Source organism: Phalacrocorax carbo, chromosome 4 (genome assembly GCF_963921805.1).
Source record: "Phalacrocorax carbo chromosome 4, bPhaCar2.1, whole genome shotgun sequence".
NCBI lineage: Eukaryota > Metazoa > Chordata > Aves > Suliformes > Phalacrocoracidae > Phalacrocorax > Phalacrocorax carbo.
The window spans coordinates 17,496,148-17,515,486 of record NC_087516.1 but is presented as its reverse complement, the minus strand read 5'-3'; the positions used below and the strand labels follow the sequence as shown (position 1 = coordinate 17,515,486).

The window sequence follows — 19,339 nt, the reverse complement described above, 5'->3', positions numbered from 1 at the left end:
AGGGAAAAGGAAAGGAACCAGATAACCTTCACTCTTCACTTTGATGTAGGAAGTAGGAAGAGGCATGAGTCCATCTGGCGCAAACAATATTAAAAGCTCATAGACTTGTGTGATGCTGTTGAAGGAAGGGTTTTTCAAAACATCTTCCCATTGTACAGAGAGTGAATAGGAAAAAGAGCATTTACTGAAAGGACATTCTTTTAATGGCTGGATAATGAGAGGAAGAGTGAATAATTTCAAGTTGCAAAGTTCTTGCAAAGAGTCCAAAAAATATAAATCTATTAAAAAACAGTATTAAAACTTCAAAGAGAGAAACAAAAATACAAACAATAGAGGTCCTTTCTAAACCCATAAACCATAGATCTAAATAGATTAAACAAAATCACAAGGAAAGTAAAATAGCTACTTTTAAAAAAAAAAAGGTCTGAGGGGAGAAGGTTATCAAATAGTTACAGCAATGACTGCGAGGCCTAAATCATTTTTTTAATGCTTAAGAGTATTGTGAAACAGAATTCATTCCAGCACATGCTGTAATGATGAGAGGACTGCCAAAGTGATAACTAAATAAGGCAGGTGTCAAACTCGTCTGCACAAATGCAACTCCAGCATGAGTTCTTCCCCTCAGATGGGGAAAGGAGAGCACATCTGTCCAGTTCAGCCTTCATCACATGGCATCTCAAAGGTGCTTCGTACCATTCATTACATATAAACTGAAGATATTGCTAAGACTGCTCATGTCCAGTGTAAGAAATGCTTGGCTTGGTACAATATGAATGATAAGGAGGCCCTCAAACGAGGTTCTCCTCAGGGGAGAGTGTGCTCAGCTGTCTGCAAAGCATTTCAGCAGCAGTTCTGCAAGAAAAAGGACATTTACAGGAATGTTTGTCTGGTTACGGGAGGGTTGAACCTGGAACCATTTTGCTAGTACGGGCACACTGCAGGGAGTGAAGAACCTGAAGTCCTGGGTGGGATTCAGGGAAGGAGGGAGAAGCTTTATGAATTTAAAAGAGGTTGGGTTCCTTGCTGACCAGCCACATGGTTTTGATGCCGTCACTGATGCCACCACATGAAAGGGCAGAATTAATGGCCACAAGAGCTACCAAAGTTTCCATAATCACCTGCATTGCTCCAGAATGCATGGAGGAGAGGGCATTGGTGGAAGCTGTTAGCTAGCTGATATGTTAAGAAAAAACAAAAGAGGGAATGAGAGAAAGAAATTAAATTGGGGTCGAACACACTAATGAGAAGTAGCTGCAGCGCTGGTGATAGCTTTGCTGTATTCAGAACTGTTTCTGTTTCCTACTCGCTCATAGTATTTGCCTGGAAGAACACTTTTTTTTTAAGCTTTACCTGAAATGAATGCTGCTTCCTTCCATTCTCACTGTTGCTGGGAATTGAAATGGTTGCAGATACAGAGCAGTGTAAAAACATGATGAGCTACGTAGCTTGGGAGCGATTGAGCAGCTGAATACTGCATTATTGAGAAATCATTTGCTACCTCTGGGTGTTAGAGAGAAACTGGAGAGTCCTAGACTGGCATTCAGGGCAGAGCATAGGATGAACAAACATTATGAAGTGCTGAGTATTTACTAGTGAATCCAGCATGGAGCTTCAGTAGTTTCATGTCATCCTACTGCATCTTGCAGGGCTGGAAACACACAGGAAAGAAATAGTGAATTCCAGGAGCCTTGTGGCAGAACTGAGCTTATATTGTTTCCTACATAACCAAAATATCAATGAAATGAATGACATTTTGCTTAATGTGTAGCAGGCAATCTGTACAGCAAAACAGCCATATTTTCAAGTGACAACACACGAGAACCATTTAAATATATATCAGTAGTTCTCAAGGGACGTGTAGATAGCTACATGAAATTGTTGTTTTCATGTGCATACCCTACTGTTGCCAAATTACTCCTGGCTTAGTATTTTCCTTCTTATCTAGTTGAGATAGGAATCACTTCAGAATGAGGGACTCAATAGTTTGTAAAATATCCGTGTATATCTCTGGTATTGTATGAATAATAAATAATGAGCTGTAGATGCTAATGATCATTAATATTGCAGGTGTTAAGCTGGAAACCCTAATTCCTAGCTTTTAGGTGATTACAAGTATAAATATTTCTTGACTCAGAATGGTGAGTAGTCACAAAACATGGAACTTTCTCCAGTGCGGAGTGATGGCTATTAAGTATATCCCAGACCCAGTAAATGTCAGGTTGTGGAATTTGTCCCAGAATCTGCTCTTGCTATGGTATTGTGCTGCAGAACGAGTTTCTGCGTTCTTTAAAGCTAACACAAAATATCCACTCCATATGGTTTTGGAGACATACTTAAAATACGAGCCAAGTTCAAGCTGATGCAGTGCTGTCTTGCTGAGCCCTGAACTGGTCTAAAACGATTTCTTTGAGAGGTGCAATCACATTAATCTCAACGAGATTTTTAAGTCAAACTCTAAAGAAAGAAATTTCAGTGATGGTTTTTAGACCTTGTCATTACTATCTGTTTAAAGCAAATGTATTTAATTTAGGAGTAAATACAATAAATATGCCTATATCATATTTCCAAGCAGTTTCCTACCTCCTTCTGGATACCAAAAGCTCATATTGTTCCCTACCTATGTAGCAAGACCAAGAACTTCAATCTGCTTATACACTGCCAATTTAAAAATCTTTGGCACAGAAGGAATTGGAAATATGGAGAGAAGAGTAGTCACGGTAAACAAGTCAGGGATTACTTTATGGTATTGGACTACTTAAGCTATTGGGGTTAAGAGCTGCCTTTTCATTCTGTCCTGAAGATCATCTGAGGTTTCATAAAAAAAATGAGCCTGCGCAGACTGGATTTTGAATAGTCAGGTTAAAATAACTACTTTTATAATTTAAATTGAAGCGGTTACTGAATTTGATGCTTGCTACGCTAAGAACCGCAGAATTTCAAAATTGATCATTTATTTATTCCATGTATATCATTACACAGGATGTACAATGGGATGAACTTTTCTCATTAGTATCCACATCTCAGCGGGAGTGTACAGTAGCTCTTCAAAAAGTGAAAGCAGGTAGCAGACTAGTATGTTGAGTGATGGGAATCTCAAAACCACTTATTTTGGCTTAAAGTTTATTATGCAGGGAAGGAGCATGGGTATAGTTGATCCACTGAAAGGAACTGATGGAAGAGACTTATATTTGACTTGACATACTGGGCAAGAGCTTAGAACAAAGCAAAAGCAATCCCCTCCAGAAAAACAAGTATGTAAAAAAAAACCTCATTTCTTTTGGTTTGTAAAAAACCCAAAACATTTCTCATTTATATCTCCATGTTTTTAATGGAAAACAAACACGGTTTTTAAGATGAAAATGTTCTGTATTCACATGTGATTCTTAAAAAACACAAGCTATTTTCAGCAGTGAATTGCAAGCCAGTGAAAGAAGCAGCAATATGTTCCTAGGAAATTTTCATTCCTCCCTCTGTTCTGCAGAGGAATGATACTTACATTAATTTTGAAAAACAAGCATGAGCAGAGGAATTTAAACTCAGCTATAAGCCTTCCCTATTTCTAACACCAAAGAATGATCCATATTGAGGACTGCAGCAAAGCATTGCTCTTTCAGTGCCATACTGCTGGGAGTGCAGGGCACTTGTACAAGGCTTTGACACGACTCCTGGAAGTCTGACTTTCAGCTATAGCTCTTACACAGGGGCTGAAAAAAATATCCATAATGTGTCCCCTTCCTCATTACAGATGTAACAGTACCATAACATGGACCTCTGGAAATACATATCTGTGGATGTCCATCAAACAGTGTGCAAAGATGTTCGGGTTCTTTTCAGAAATCCTGCCCCACTGAAGTCAATGGGACCTTTTCCCGGGAAATGCATTGGGGCCAGAATTTCACTGGCAACGCTAACTGGAGCCATTGTCTCTAGAGCACATATAGGGCATAGAAAGAGAAGACTGCATTTCAACATAGAAATTAAATGTCATTGTGTTCCGATTTGTTAGTTAATAACTCAAACTATTTGTGGAGGTTAAAAATGAGCTCTAAAAGAAAGCACTGAACCAGTTCAAGGCTGCACAGTGTATTCCAGGTATAACTTCATTGTCAACATCCTACCTGAACATTAGACAATGACTAATACCCCCGTTCAGATGTTTTTTGTCACTTTGAGGAAGGGTTGTAAATCTCTGTGAGCCCTGACTATGCAACAGTTCCTAGAGTTTTCAAGTGATTAATACAGGCAGTCAAGCAGAAGTTTCAAGCATCAAAGAGTTAAAACTGAATTTCAGTAAAACTTCAGGGAGCACTCTCATCGCTGTCACGTTCCTTGCTGGTTTCATTCAGAAAAACTGATGTTACATTTACATTAACATTGTTAAGTGTAATCTAAATGAAAATTTTAGATAATTCAATGTTTTAAATTGTGGTTAGTGAAACTTTTGCTTATACAGACAAAACTGGTAACCATGGGAAGATGCAGTTCTCAAAACTTGCTTCTTTTGGTAGACTTTAGGACACCCTGGCTGCCCAGCACTTACTGACCATATATGTTTCCTGCTTTAAAGTAACCCGCTGTTGGTTATGTCAGACTCACCACCTGCGTATTGCAAGACTCGAGTCCTCCTCAGTTTTCTTTAAAATGCACAAGGCATTGAAAGACTGAAAGGCTGCAGTTCTTTTGTGCTCCTAGCATGTAAGCAGGGGAAGGCTGTTAGCTGGGCTAGCTCTGCCACCTGCAGCTCAGAGCCGGCAGGACCGCAGCGTCTACACGAACAGGATAACAAACCTTCGCTACTGGAACTGTAAAATTTCTCATGGAAACAAGAGGTTTCACTGAAGAGGGTAATTGCTAATTAAATTAGCAATAGAATACCTAAGCTTTTGGTATGCAAAAGTAAGGTAAAATAGCTGTCACATTGGTCTTTCTGCTAATATCCACTGCTATGAGAATCCATGTCTATTCTCAGAATAGAATAGAAACTCAGTGTTAGAACAAAAATCGTAAGGCTAAAACCATTCTTGGTGTGACTAGACTGATCTCAGAGCTGAGTCTGACCCCTTACTTACGAAGGCTGATTTTGGCTCTGCTGATAACTGTATTACAGGAAATTACGTGTGGATCCATAGTCTCAGAACCCTCTAACTCCTGTCTGCAGTGCCTCCAATATCTCCTCATATAATTCCCTTCTTAAAACACACTTTTCTGAAACTCATAAATGCTAGTCTTCTCTAAAAAAGAGTCATTAAAAATAAAAGAAATCAAATCCTTCCAGATGTGTTTTACTAACACACACAAAAAACCCCATGTGCTTGATTATGTTCCCTACTTTCACTTCCCTGATCCCCAAGGGTATAACATTACCATTTTCTCAAGCTGGATCCAAGCCCTGTAATTGATGAATTGTCCATAGGTTCCATATGGAACTCTAGCATAATCACTGACACTCTATACAGCACCAAAATGCATGCATGAGTCCCAGTGTGTGCTGGGCACCCACAAATATAAACTTTTCATGCCAATGCCTTCTCACACTGTAAAGCGCTGTGTTCGTCTCTAGCAGTGGACCCAACTCACAGCTATGACACAGTGAAACAGCAATGGTTCTGCAGTAATGGTCTGACCTCAAATAAGAAAACATGACTGGAAACTAATTCTAATAATATTGGGCTACTAATCATCATGTGGAGTTCTTTCAGTAGGTTTTAATACTGCAGAGGGAAAGTATAAATTTATTACGATACACATTCTTCCAAATATGTCTTAAAAGCTAGAAGAATCATAATTTAACTTTGGGCTTCATTCAATTGCCCGTACACTTAAGACACCTTCTAGTGCCTGAAACATCCACACGGAGCCTTGTGTCCTTCTGGGACAGCAAGAGAGATCAGATGGATCAGATCCAGGATACCCTAGGGCATTTCAGCTGGCACTAGACACCTGTGTGCTGGCAAATGAGTCCCACCTTTTGTGTTGCCTGAACATGGAGCTTGGAAATGTCTGCATCTTGTCAAGCATCGCCATTAAAGGTTCTGTGTCCCTAGAAATGTAGAAATTATTTCTGTGAACATACATCGTCACTGCACTAAAGTCTTTAAGTCTTCACGGTATTTTCCTGAGCTGTGCAGAAAATGCTTATAGAAGAGATCAGGTTTGTTGGTGTTCCAAATATTATTATTAGAGTACTACAGTAAACACTTGTACATTTTAATATTATCCAATGCTTGAAAAAATGTTAAAATAGATGTTTTGAAAAGGGATCTCACAAAGTAAGATTAGGTGATCTGTGGGGAGCAGGCAGTCTAAGCCTCAGGCTTCTTCTATATGCCAATGAATGTAGGAGTATGTAAAACATTTCGTTAGCTTTGTTTTAAGAAGTCACTTTGGAAAATGATGCAGTCAAATCAGCCTGCCAGTTACCCTGCTCACTAGCAGTTAAAGACAGCAGGTGGTTTTGGCCAACCTAGCTCTTAAATTCATCCTGTCCCCACATTTTTAATATAGCTCTTTGCAAAAAGCAAGCTAGTGTCAGTGGCAGGTTCCTCAGACTTAAGATAACTGGGCCATGATCTTTTCCTCCTTCAGGGATTTGGTTTTGAATCACTTTAGATCTCAGGTAGGTCTCAAGGGTCACTGAAAAAGACTGCAAGATTTAATATCAATCTTCGTTAATCCAGTTCATTTTACATTTGTGCCCAATTCACCTGAGCTAGATGCATTTTAAATGGACTTGTCACTACAGAGTGCACTGCTCTCCTATTACTCAGGTGTCCAAAGCTAACCTTACAATTTGCAGACTTTAGAGGGAGAAAATGGTTGAGAATTCCCCAGAACCAGAAGAAGAATTCACACAAGTTCATACAGCTCCCAAATATCCAGGAGGTGAGACGGTCCCATGTCCCAGTGTAGGGGCCCTGGCACTTACCATTTGGAGTCGACGTGTGTGAGAGCAGTCAGGTATTGCTACATTTTGGGCCCGTATCCAATTTTAATCTTGTGTGTGAAGTGAAAGAGATTATAGACAGGATTAGCAGTCAAGATATCTACAGGCAGCAGGGACTGCATAGTTCTCCTCAGTGTGTATTACAGCTAGTACACAATAGGAAACATCTTTGCCAGATGATAAAGAAGAAACATTCTCTTTGTTGCCAACAATAAATATATACAGAGGAGTAAATGTGTCATGAATAAAGTGTCCCTAAGGAAATCTTGGAAGACCCTACATGTATATTTACACAATTTTAGTCCCAGCAGCAGTAGAGCTATGTGAGCGTAGTGCTCTGCCCGGGCTAACTAGTTTGTTAAGAATTATCACAGCTATCTTTTTCATGCTAGTTACTATCTGCTCATAATAAGACAGCTTACTTAGGCAGCTCTGCCAGAAACCCAGACTTCTGAGGGCCAAAGCAATGGTGTTGATTATGATCACAAATCCCTTTCACACAAACACACACAAAACCTGAGCAAGTGCCTGCAGGTTTCAGAATAAATTGAATAAGAACTCAAAATACAACACCACTTTCACAGCATTGACTTGATCCTGCACATACTTTAGGGCCTGTTGCTTTTAATTTTTGGTAGAATATTGAACTGGAGGAAAATCTGAGCCCAAAGTGCACGATCTGATAGGAACTCTGTCTATTAGATTACCTTGCAGATATTTATCTACAAATATATGTAAAAAGTCTATGTAAGAAAAAAGTCAATGAGGCAACTGCAGATTTAATTTCTGCAGTTGGAAAAAAAAATTCCTTATACTGAAGCTCTTCATTCTCCCTGCTGCTTTATGTTATCTCCGTTTTAACTGCTGTTAATGAAAGGCTCGTCAAAAGGCAGTGCCAATACACAATAATATTTAAATGCTGAATTAATCTCTTAGTCCTCATAGCAGCTCCCTTTCAGCTATTTTGCCTGCATACTTGGCATCTCCGTTTATATGAATGAGAATGGGGTGCACATGGGGAGAATGGAGCAAACATTGATCGGCTGTGCAGCACAGAGAGAAGAATTTGCCTCATGTCTTATATATTTGTTAAAGCACGGAAGGAAAACATTGCCTGCTGAAGTAAATCCAAGCAAGAACTGCTGAAATTAAATAAATAACTCAAAACAAGACTCGGCTTAAGTTATGCCTTTCTGCAGTTCCATTCTAACTTCTAAAAATTTGACAAACTTGTTGCCTTACTTCTGTTGGTAAAAGAAGCCAAACCTTCCCCTGCTTCTAAATGCAGTTCTGCTTTGAAAAGTGACTAAAATTGGCATGCAGGCTCCATGTTTATTCTGTATCAGCTATTTCCTTATCAAATGTGGTCAGTTAGAAGTAAGGAACGTTTTCCTCCTATGTGCCAGTCCTGCAAATTTCAGGTGGAACACAGGGGTCAACCTGGATTCTTTCTTCTCATGTAGGATGACCAAAAACCAGAATCCTGCAAGCAAGAGTAAGCCCTCAGTTACACATGTGCAGTTCTGTAGTCTTCTGTGGTTTTGCGTAAGGTTTAACTGACTGGAAATGATTCTGTGGTGATAAACAGGAGGGAATAGAAACCAGCTCACTGTGTTCTTTATGCTAGATCTGCTGTGCTAACAGGAGCAAAAAGCAGCGAACAGTGATTTTAATTACTAAGTGAACAGATAGAAAATATATAAGAATCTATTTAAAGAAGAGGTTTGCTTGCAATTCTATGTTTTCAGAAATCTCCAGCTTTGACATTCTGTGATTCTGTGATTCTGTGACATAACAGAGCATTCAAGCTGATGAGGAAAATAAAATGCTTCTCTTTTTTCTTGGACATGTCATTCATGTGATGGGAAGAGAATGTATAGTCCTCATAACAAGAAAGGAACAAAATTATTTAAATTATTTTGCATGCAACATCAAGATAAAATATCATGTTTACAACCCTCATTTATGAGAAGTCTTCATTGTGGAGCGCAGCGGGTCAGATCACTATGTGTACATTTTGCTATACGGGAATGATAACCTGCTATGGCCATTTTTTTATATATTAATTCATCTTTGCAGCTTTGGTAAGCAAGCACGAAAATTTTCTACTCTTTGAAATCTCTGTACTCTGGAAGAGACTGATTTTAAAAGGTATTTTAAAAAATACTTAAGATAGCAAATAATGAGGAAAACTTCTGTCAATTCAGGGTTTTGATCCTGCAATCAGAGTGCAGATTAAACTGAGCTGTACAAGGCATACTCTGGTAGTAAGGGTAAAAAAAAATCCAAGAATATACTTTCCAGCTATGTAACTACTGATCAGCTGAGCCTTTGCTTAGGTGAAATAATTCTATTCTGACTTTTTCTTCCAGTTGTGTGTAATACTGGAGCCAATGCAGGAACTGATGTCAAGACATAAAACTTACAATCTAAGTCCTCGAGACTGCTTGAAGACTTGCTTGTTTCAAAAATGGCAGAGAATGGTGGCCCCACCAGGTATGTTTCATTTCCAGTATTTTACTTATTTGATAGTTAAATTAATATAGAAACAATGGGAAAATTTACTGCAAATTTACTTACAAAGGAAAGTAATAAGAATTAGCACTGTTCCAAAAGTAAGCCTGAAAATTATTCTGGTGTTTTATGATTTCAGTCTTACCCAACTGATTTATAGACGTGCACATTCAGATGGTTTTGCTATGACTAGGATATAATTTAGTACAAAAATATGTGTAGATGGAATGCAAAATGCCTACTGGCTCCATTAGAATTCATCGTTTGTGTAATTCAGCTTCCTGCTGTGACTCTGAAATTACAGCTACAATTCATAATTAATTGTCTTTGAGACTAATATAATGTTATTTACAGGCCTGGACCTAATCTCCTTCCTCTTACTCCTCAAAATAATTATTCTCTCTTTTTTCAGTTTATTAAAGATTTGTGTATCTAAGAGTATTCACATGCGTGCCCAGGCCAGATTTTGAAAAGTACAATTGCCCCTCTGTTCTTTTCCAATTTAAGAAAAGTTATGTAATTGTCCTAATTCGGTCTGCGCTTGGAAGACTCACAGAGCAATGGCATTCAGTACTCCCTAACGTGCTTCCTTGGGAGTGACAGTTTTAAAGATGAAGCCCACATCAGAGGCAGAAGGAACTGAAATGGTAGTTGATCATAGGGCACCAGTAGGGTAGAAAGCTACCCTTAGCCTTTGCCTCTGGCTGGGTCAGTTGAGGCTGTACCCTACCTCAGAATAAGACCTGGTTTTTTGTTTAGCACTGTTTCTTGCTTTGTGACCTTCAGCAAGTTACACAGTCAGTTTGAACATCATGATAGACATCATGATACTCCCATTGATACAATGCTTTCAAATGTCTTTATAGGTAATGCTGGGAAAATAAACTTCATTAGTCCTTTACACAAAACTGAAAGCAGATTCCATTGGTTTGGGTCCAAATATTATCCTACGGTTCATATGTTACATCTAATAATACTACTACTAGTACATATACTAGTAAACATAGGAATTGAAAACTAGATGAAAAAATATTGCAGCACTTCTGCTTATGGATCATTTTAGTACATGCTTTACAATATCTGCCATTTGCTTTCCTTCTTACCATTTTATTGCAGCAGAACCCACAAGACAACCTACAACCAAACGGAGAAAAAGGAAAAACTCTACCAGCAGCACTTCCAACAGCAGTGCTGGGAACAACGCAAATAGTACCAGCAGCAAGAAGAAGTCAGCTGCTGCAAACCTGAGTCTATCAAGTCAGGTACCTGTAAGTCTCACTTTCCTTTTAGGCCTGAATCACTTACAGTGCTTTAATTCTTTCCTTAATTGTAAAGAAGGTGCATTCTTGAGCCTAAACTATCACAAGCAAAAGGCAATCTTGCACAGTGTGCTGTGGAAGCTGGGGAACTAGTGGAGAGATGTGAAGAAGCCATTCTGCAGTGCAGCTTTAACAAATGACCCTCAAGCAGGGGTGTCCTGAGGACCAGAAGTTACTTTTTTTAAGGCCTGGGCCAACTCCCCTTCTTGTCAGTGGGTGTCCTTCCACTGGTGGTGGGACTCAGATTGGGCCTTGTGTTTTTAGATATAGCATGAGTCTTGCAGACTTCCATCTGCCAGGTGCTAAGTGAGGACGAGTCCCGGTGGAACAGGACAGCCATACCTATGCAGACTGCTGGTCCCTCTATGTTAGTACCTTGCCTCTACATGGTGCCAGGTTCAGATGCTTTAGTGGAACAGGTTACAAATTAAATTACCTGCAGAGGTTATATCTTTTTCCAACCACTCCACCTGCAGAAGGTAGATCCCCTGGAAATTGGGTCTCAGCTTATCCACCCTGCTAGCTGTTACTGTTGACATCCTTGTTGTATAGGACCAAGTAATTTCCAGAACTGTACCAGCACTTTAATAATCACATTTATTGCCTTCTTCACAGTATAGGGGCAATCAGACCCCAAATTGTGACAAAGTGTGCCTTAGTCAATAAGGAGATAGCTTATGCATTTTAAGCTAGGGAAATTAATATGATATTATAGGAACTGTAAAGTGGTATCTTGGGAATAACATGCAGGGATTTTTATTGGATTTTTGATCAGCAGATAGGAAAGGGCTAGGTCTCTTCTGAAGCCTGACAAAGAATATAGGCCTTTTGTTAGCACAAAGCAGGCACTTCCTAGGAAGCTTCAATACCCAGATAAAAAAAGAGTAGTCTAACACCAGTGAAATGAAATGAAGATTTTTTTGTTTAGCAACTGAATCAGCAATCCACTTGCTTACAGAAGCTTTGGGCTTCAGTACGTTAAACTCATATTTTCTCCTTGTCATATTAAAATTTTCACATGGCTCACATCGCTGGAGTCAGGTTCTTTCCCTAATATAGGCATCTCTGGGTTTTTCTGGCAGCACAAGCAGTCAGAAGGCCAGCTACCTGATCCCCTGGTGGCAGGGGCCACTCTGCCTCACTGACTGTGTCTGCCAGAAAACTCCTTGGATCAATAATCAACCATATTTAAGAAAAAAAACAGCAATCAGGTGTAAAACTGAGCAACCAGGCAGTGCCCTGCTCTCTCCAAGTTTAAAATATAGTGAAATCACTTTATCTCAGCTACTTCCTGCCCTGAGTTCTGTTCAGTAGGACCAGAATCTGGCCCTCTGCCTCTCTTCAGCCTGGTTCTTCCTGGAGAGATGATTTTTGTTGGCTTCAGTGGTAGCCACGTGTGCTTGTACGTTTGAGTGTAATGGAGCCCTCCGATAATTGCCTGTCACTCCCACTGATATTCAGGCTGACTTCAGGTACTGAAAGGCTGCTCCTGACAAATGAAGTAGTTAAGGTTACCCTTCCTGATGGAGATGATATTTGAGCATCTGAAACATAACGGTGAAGTTTATCATGGTATGAGGGATGGATTTTTAGTCTTCATTGTCTTTCAAGATGCTGCATAGTCAATATTTTTCAATATTGTTTTCTCTCTGTGCCAGAGTAGCAAGATGGTCCAAACTCTTTTGCATGGAGGATCAGGTTCCATTTTTAGGACCCTTCTCCTTTCCCTCTGCACAGTGGAAAATACTTAGCTGTTCAGTTTGGCATACTAACAGCTTTTCCCATCTTCCCCACAGCAAACATAGCAAACCAGATGGACTTGATGGTTGGGCCACCCTGTAGAGTAGACAGAGCTCAAAATAATTTTAGCAGTAGGATATTTTGGTGTAAAACTATTCAACACTTTTCAGTTAAATAGAGCAATGTTACCATGTTTCTTCAAAATTATGCATTCTTTGAAGTGGGCCTTATTACGGGCATGCCACTGCTTTCTGAAGTTAGCTGCAGGTAGCAGTAACTTGCTTTCTGTTTCTTTCTCTTGACTTTACCTTAAAGCAAATCATTCAGTAGTTAATATTTGATTTTCCTTATATGCAATAGAAGACAAGATATCCTCAAACATAATTTGACATTTTTCTACTAACTAAAAGTTTCATTTGGCCATAGAACTTTCTGTGAATGGGACTTCCCTGCTCAGTTAAAACACAAAAACAAACACAAACAAACAACAACAACAAAAAACCCCTACTGAAATAATTCATTTTCAGTGTTAAAAGCATTTTCCCTCTAATTATGAGAGAAGAGGAATGAAATCACTGCATCTTCTTTCCAGATGACTCACATAAGCAGAGCGAGTTTCAGTTCCACTATTCCCATCATCCTCTCTAGAAAACCCCAACAATGAGCTCATATCCATACAAAACTTCAATTATTACGACGTCATGTACTCCAGCTTTCTCTTTTTCTCCAGTGATTTCTTCCCAGTCGGCAAAGACAGTCTCACCACCATAATAGTATCTAACTCCTAATTTCCTGTCACTTTCATGCTTCTATGTTGGTTTCTCTTTGATAGTAAATTAATCCTGGTTAGACAATATTTCTTTAGCCTCTATTCTATGTAATGTTTCTTGGTTTAAGACATTAGTAATTATTCAGTTTTGCTCCCACAGTAATGCTGTGTACACTATGGCAAATGTGTTAACTTACTGTATCCCTCACCCACATTTCTCAGCCACACCAAAGAAACTTCTGTTTCTTTGATGAGGTCTTCATGTCTGGAGAGGCAAACATTCCATGTTCAGGACAGTGACCAGAAAGCAACTGGAGTACCATCAGCTACGACAAAGCTTGACAAAGCTTGAAACTTCAGAGAGATTTGTCATTTTCCCTATAGCCCCTTCCAGATTTTTTGATAAATACATGGCGCTGAACAAACCTTGATCAATGAGATGGGCCATTTTTTGTCACGTACATGTTCTTCAGTAATAGCAGGTTGTGCCATTTCCTCTACCTGGATTATTTTCTGATCAGTTCTTAGGCAGGGACAGTGCTGATAGTACAGGGCCAAGCCCAGAAAGTGAAATGACATGGTTGTATTTCCATGAGCGGGTCAGGTTGGCACTGCACCCTCAAGTTCAGTTGCTGCAGCCTAATCAGTCAGTATCATTTGTGCCCTTTGTGTTGCCTTAAATTTATGAGCACTTTGACTGTGTTGACACATTCTGATACATCTTTAATTACACAGTCTTCAAAACCATCTTAAGGGGCTCTGCCAGTGGGTGGGTATGCATCTTTCCTCTCAGTAAGCTGAAAAAAGTTAGTCACAGTCTGTCCTCATATCTCTAACTTTTTTATACTTTCTCAACCCTGCTAAGTAAAATACAAAGTTTTGCCCTTTTGACAGTCGTTTGCACTCTGTTACTTTCATTTTCCTTTATGTGGTTTCTGTGATTCTGTTAGTTCTCATGCTACCGCTTGCAGACCGTCAGCATCTCCTTGTGGCAGTTTATGACTCTTCCTGCCCAAGTCCCTTGTTTAACACCTTTCCTACATATTACGTATTTCCTACATTCTTAAAACAAATGTAGTTAGCCAGTGTGCTACATGATTGCACTGCACAATTCATGCCTAGGTTGGCATATTACTTGTCCAGTGATTCTTTTGACCTGAAGTATAGTGTGTTGGAAGTCGAACCAAGTGCCACTAAAGCCTCTCCAATAGCACAAATACAAAAGCATTTTTCTCACCAGAAGTTTTCTTCTCCCAGGCTCTCATTGGTGCAGGCTCAATACCTCCAGTGATTTCCACAGATGCATGGGCTTTTCTTAGTGCATAGAGTTTTGACAGAACAGGGACCCAGAAATTCTAGTCCACTCAGCTGTCTTAGTCTCAGCAGATGCCGCTCAGTTGAACTGTTCTCAGAGTTGTTCGTGTTCCCGATCACGTCTGATCTTTGGAAGAAACGTTAACCCATTGCGCAGAAACTGGAATTGCCAATTCCTCTTTCCTCCAAACAAAGAGCAAAGATGGGCAAGACTCCTTCTGCAAAGTCTGCCTTTCCAATGATTTTCCTATTAGCTTTCCTATGATTTTAAAGAAGTTAGTTATTTAATTTGGGTGTGTCACTGCCTTATCACTTACACAGTACTCATCTCCTCTAATACCTGAAGCTAGCTGCAGTTTCTTCCCAAGTCTTTGCTCAGTTTTGAAGCCTCTTTACTGGCTGAAGCCTTATTCCTTTGCATTTTTAATATTCTTCTGTTTCAAATAAAACTTTCTTCCAAGCCCAGGCCCTTGTACGTAGAGCAGTGACTTGTACACTGTGATCTGTGGATTAAAGGTATATGCAAGATCATCAGAAGTGGTCCATACAGCCATATCACTTAAATACCACTTTCTGTTAAGTGTAATAAAAAACATGCACATTGATCCATTTTCATCTATTTGAATTTGGAAACTTGACAACAACGCACAACTCTCACAAGCTCTAAGAACCATTACTCTCGGCTGCTCCCAACCATAACTATAGAAATTAACAGGCAGATTTTGCTTTCATTTACTAATGAAGATCCCGTTGAGTGTAATAGTGTAACTATGAACCCAGTGAAATGTTATTTGTGTTGGAAAGAATAAAGCATCACTGCATGCCACTAAGTGAATCAAATGTTCTTTCTTGCATCCAGAGTCTTAATTAGAGCCTCCTTGCACTCCATACCTCAATAATCTCTCTTTCTCTTTGTAGTTCTCTGTAAGCTCCTCAAAAGCCAGATCCATAAATAAACCTGCTAACGTGGATGGGAGCAATACAATCTCTTACATGTTTCACTGTAGGTTTGGGTGGTTTGTAATGGATGTAGTAGTACCAGAGCTACAGTTCCAGGGCCAGAAAATTAGTGTCAGAAATTATCCCATGTCTCAGAACTGTGCAATTCGGAATCTAAGATTTAGCTGTAAGGAGATGAGAGTGAACAAATTGGTTTCCAGTTGTTCTGCTCCAGGAAAAATACTCCAAACAAGACCAGAATGTCAAGTTAACAGAGAGGACTATGATGAGATGTGAAAGATAGCCATTTTCCTCTAGAAAGTGTTTACTCTGAAACCGAAGTAAAATGTCAGTTCTGTTTCTATAGATCATTTCAACACCAATGTCAGTCCGATGTTTTTGTCTTGGGGGCAGTGACCATTATGGGTGTGGGCAGCAATGGGGCTCTCAGCCATTAATAATTTTTGTGGCAAGGAGCTAAGAAATCAATTATTAAAATAATTGCCACTAACAATTCTGTAAGAAGGAAGGAAGGAAGGCAGGAGGAGGTGCCCTTCTTCTTTTGACTTAGCACATAAAGGTATGCTGGCTGCTAAAACTAGTGCAACCTTCAGTCCTTAGGGTATCAGGCTTGCTTGAACAATATACTTGATAGTTTCAGGCATTTTTAATTATCTCAGGCTTGTGAAGCACTGCTCTTCTATTTCCAGGGACTGTGACACCTGAGCTATGAATTAATCACTTTAACACACTGAGCGGGGCTACATATTAACAGCAGCAGAGATGGCAGGCATGGGGATGGGGAATTTTACATGGCCCACCACACATTTTTACCTCCAGACTCCAGTTAGAGATTGTTTAACCATTGGATAATCTTTAAAATCCCAAGTTAAAAAGTTTAGTTACGTAACTGGGCATAGCAGAGCTAAGCTTTGAGGCTAGGTATAAAAAAAGATGAAGCTTGAGAAATGACTGGTCTGTTAAATAGAAGTGCTTGCATTTGAGTTGTGTATGAAGTGATCTCTGTGTATAGTTTATATGCATCAATTTAAGTTTGGATGGCAATTAGGGTTATTTCAGGATGAAAGGTATGATTTACATGAAAGCTGCTTTTGTGGTTGTATTATTAAATAATACATTTCTATCACATAATGTAAAACATCCACTGCTTTATTTACAGTGCTTCACTGCAACCATATTTTACTATCATGAGACATTCCTTGACCAAAAATGTTGTTTCTAATCACAGAGTAAATTAATAAGATTGAGTGACTACAGTCTAAATCTTTTTTAAACTAATCTAGTCAAATATGTTCTACCATAACTAGGCCATAGCAGTGTGTGCTGCCGTGCAAGAGACTAGGGTTTAATTCTTGGATTCTGCTTCTCACTCCATGAGCAGGAGCTAGGAGCACTCCAGAGCTGCAGCCTCAACCCTGGGAGGGATGGAGCCTTGTGTCATTCAACAGCAGTGACCCCCACTGGCCAATTTAAGGAGAAGCATTGAGGGGCTCTAAAAGGAGTCACTTCCAGTCCTCCTCAGAGGTTGGTGGTCATTGCACGGGAACTAGTGAGTGGAGGTTCAATGGGGTGCACTCGGTGGGGTCTTCAGCTTTCAGTCTGAGGAGCAGAATCCTCTCTGGGGAGGAACCAGCATGTGCGCTTCCTGAGACACGATTTTTGCCTGACATAACTATAAGTGGCAGGATTGTCAAGAGTATATATTATTTTTTTAAAATGTCCTGTAACTAATGCTGTGATATCTATCTCTTAAATAGAATGAGGGAGAACTCCACTAACCTCAGTATAATTGTAGTTTAATTCCCAGAGAGGGAGAGAGAGATACTCAATAGCATGGAGAGAAATATAAGTGCAAACTGTCCTCTCAGTGGGTGTCATTATATTAAAGGAATAATATTTGCAAAGAATCTGAGAAATGAGAGATGGAAATACTTACAAGGTCATTGAGCGCCCCCCTCCCGCTGATGCATGAATGTTTCCTACCCCAGACTGAGACTTTTCCCAGCCCAGAGTTAGGTGACCTGAGCAGCAAAGCTAGCACTGTTCCACTGGGGTTATTAATCCTCAGTCTCTGGTTCTCAGTAACAGGAATATTGTCTTAGCAGTGGGAGTTACATTTTCGTTTACTTAATGTCGTCTTAGTACCCTAGTTTACATCTCATCGCATTGGCCTAAAGCAATCCTCTTCCTTTCAGCACTTGCAGCTGTTAAGCATATTTACCCCTCCCAATCATTTGGTGGATGTAATACAAACTTTATACTTTCACGTGGCCTCCCCAGACAGCCGTTCTAGCCCCATAGTTATTTTTGATGCACTTCTCTAAGTCTCATCCAAGTTGCCCACCCCTTGCTGGTATGGCAACAAGGAGAACTTGAGGTCCATACTCAAGAGCACTGAAGTAAGAGGAACCGTTGCCACCTCGGTCTGTGATTCTGTATTTCAGCCACTGTGGTCCTTTTTGCCTGCCGTATCACACTGCACGCTCAAACCCAACTTGCTGTCCTCTGCCAGGTCTCTCTTGTCATTAATGCTCTCGCAATGCAATGGGGTCAGGTCTGGTTCAGCAGTGCACACTATACATTGTCTGTTGTTTAGAGGGATGAAACAAATTAGGACAAACTTTTGGTTATAAACACCTTTGTCTCTTAAACTTCTATGTTGAAAAGCTGTGTGTGAGTTTTATTTAACCAAATATTTTGTGGATATACGGAGTAACAAAATATAGACAATGTAAAGAAGAAATAATGTAACAGTTCCCATCTACTCACAAATTTTTCACATAGCACAGGCTGCAAATGTGATATAAACATTCTTCTCTAGCATGTCAGCCTTTGCTGAGGGTTATCGAGAAACAGTGTAAATACTTACAGGCAATAATTTATATTGTTTCATGGTGAAGGCATATCAGATTAAAAAGAAACCCGACTGAATGCAAACATTTGTCTTCTGTTTGCTTTTTACAAATGCTTTTGCATTCATAAGGAGGACCAGATCCTTTAAAATATGAATCTGTTGTTTGCTAGGATTCTTGGAAGGGCTTGTTAAATCAGCAGGTACAAAGCTAGACGTCTGGAATTACTGCACTTTTACCAAACACTAGCTGATGCCCTGCCACCTGAGCTGCATGAAAAGATGCATCCCACATATTTCTTTAGTGGTTAGCACAGCAGCCTGATTCTCCTGAACAGAGAGAACAAGCGAGCTCTCTGGCTTTGCACCTTTGCTTTCCAATCTCAAGTTTGCACCTTTCTATCCCATGCTGGTTAGGTTTTTTTGCAGCAAATCTGTGATGCACTGGAGTACAGTAGGCGGTTTACTTGTTTTCGTAGAAGGACAATTTGTACTTAAAGCAGTGATTAGATGAATTCTTTCTTTCTTGCATGCTTCAGTTTTTGATGACTACTAGCTTCATCAGTGTAATTATAATTAGCACTCTTCATCTTCCTTTTACGGTACCAGCTGGACAGATTGGTCCTCTTACTGCACAGATTGGCGGCAGGGTTGCCTACATGGAGTTAGGTGACAGGCACCATGAAATAACAGATGGTAAATTCAGGGCTTGTTGGCAATCAGCAGGTTTTTGCTAATGACTTAATTAGCTATGCAAATTGTCAAATCAGTGTGAACATTGTTTTTATCGAAAACTTTACCTAAATTAATTACCATAATTAAGTAGCAGAATGTCAAGTATATTGGATGCGTAAAAGGGCTTGGCTGGCTATGGATAAGAGAGTTACCATCTTTATTAGAGTGCTGTGCTCCACATCTGAGAAGTCTGA

General features: G+C 39.7%; 1 protein-coding gene and 1 long non-coding RNA gene across 14 annotated transcripts in view; one reads left to right on the top strand and one right to left on the bottom strand.

Moving 5' to 3' along the window:
• Positions 1–19,339, bottom strand: part of LOC135313041 (uncharacterized) — a 126,065-nt gene that overhangs the window by 36,929 nt on the left and 69,797 nt on the right. The window lies entirely within an intron of this gene.
• The window catches only part of LDB2 (LIM domain binding 2), a 225,285-nt gene that overhangs the window by 204,188 nt on the left and 1,758 nt on the right, over positions 1–19,339 (top strand). For 4 of the 13 annotated variants that reach the window (XM_064449183.1, XM_064449188.1, XM_064449187.1 and 1 more), the window contains 2 exons: positions 9,316–9,439; positions 10,574–10,725. In XM_064449183.1, the coding sequence (XP_064305253.1) occupies positions 9,316–9,439; positions 10,574–10,725 (276 nt within the window). Of the gene's footprint in view, positions 1–9,315; positions 9,440–10,573; positions 10,726–16,937; positions 17,084–19,339 lie in introns of all 13 variants that reach the window. The other 9 variants (XM_064449190.1, XM_064449189.1, XM_064449185.1 and 6 more) reach the window with 7 other exon arrangements.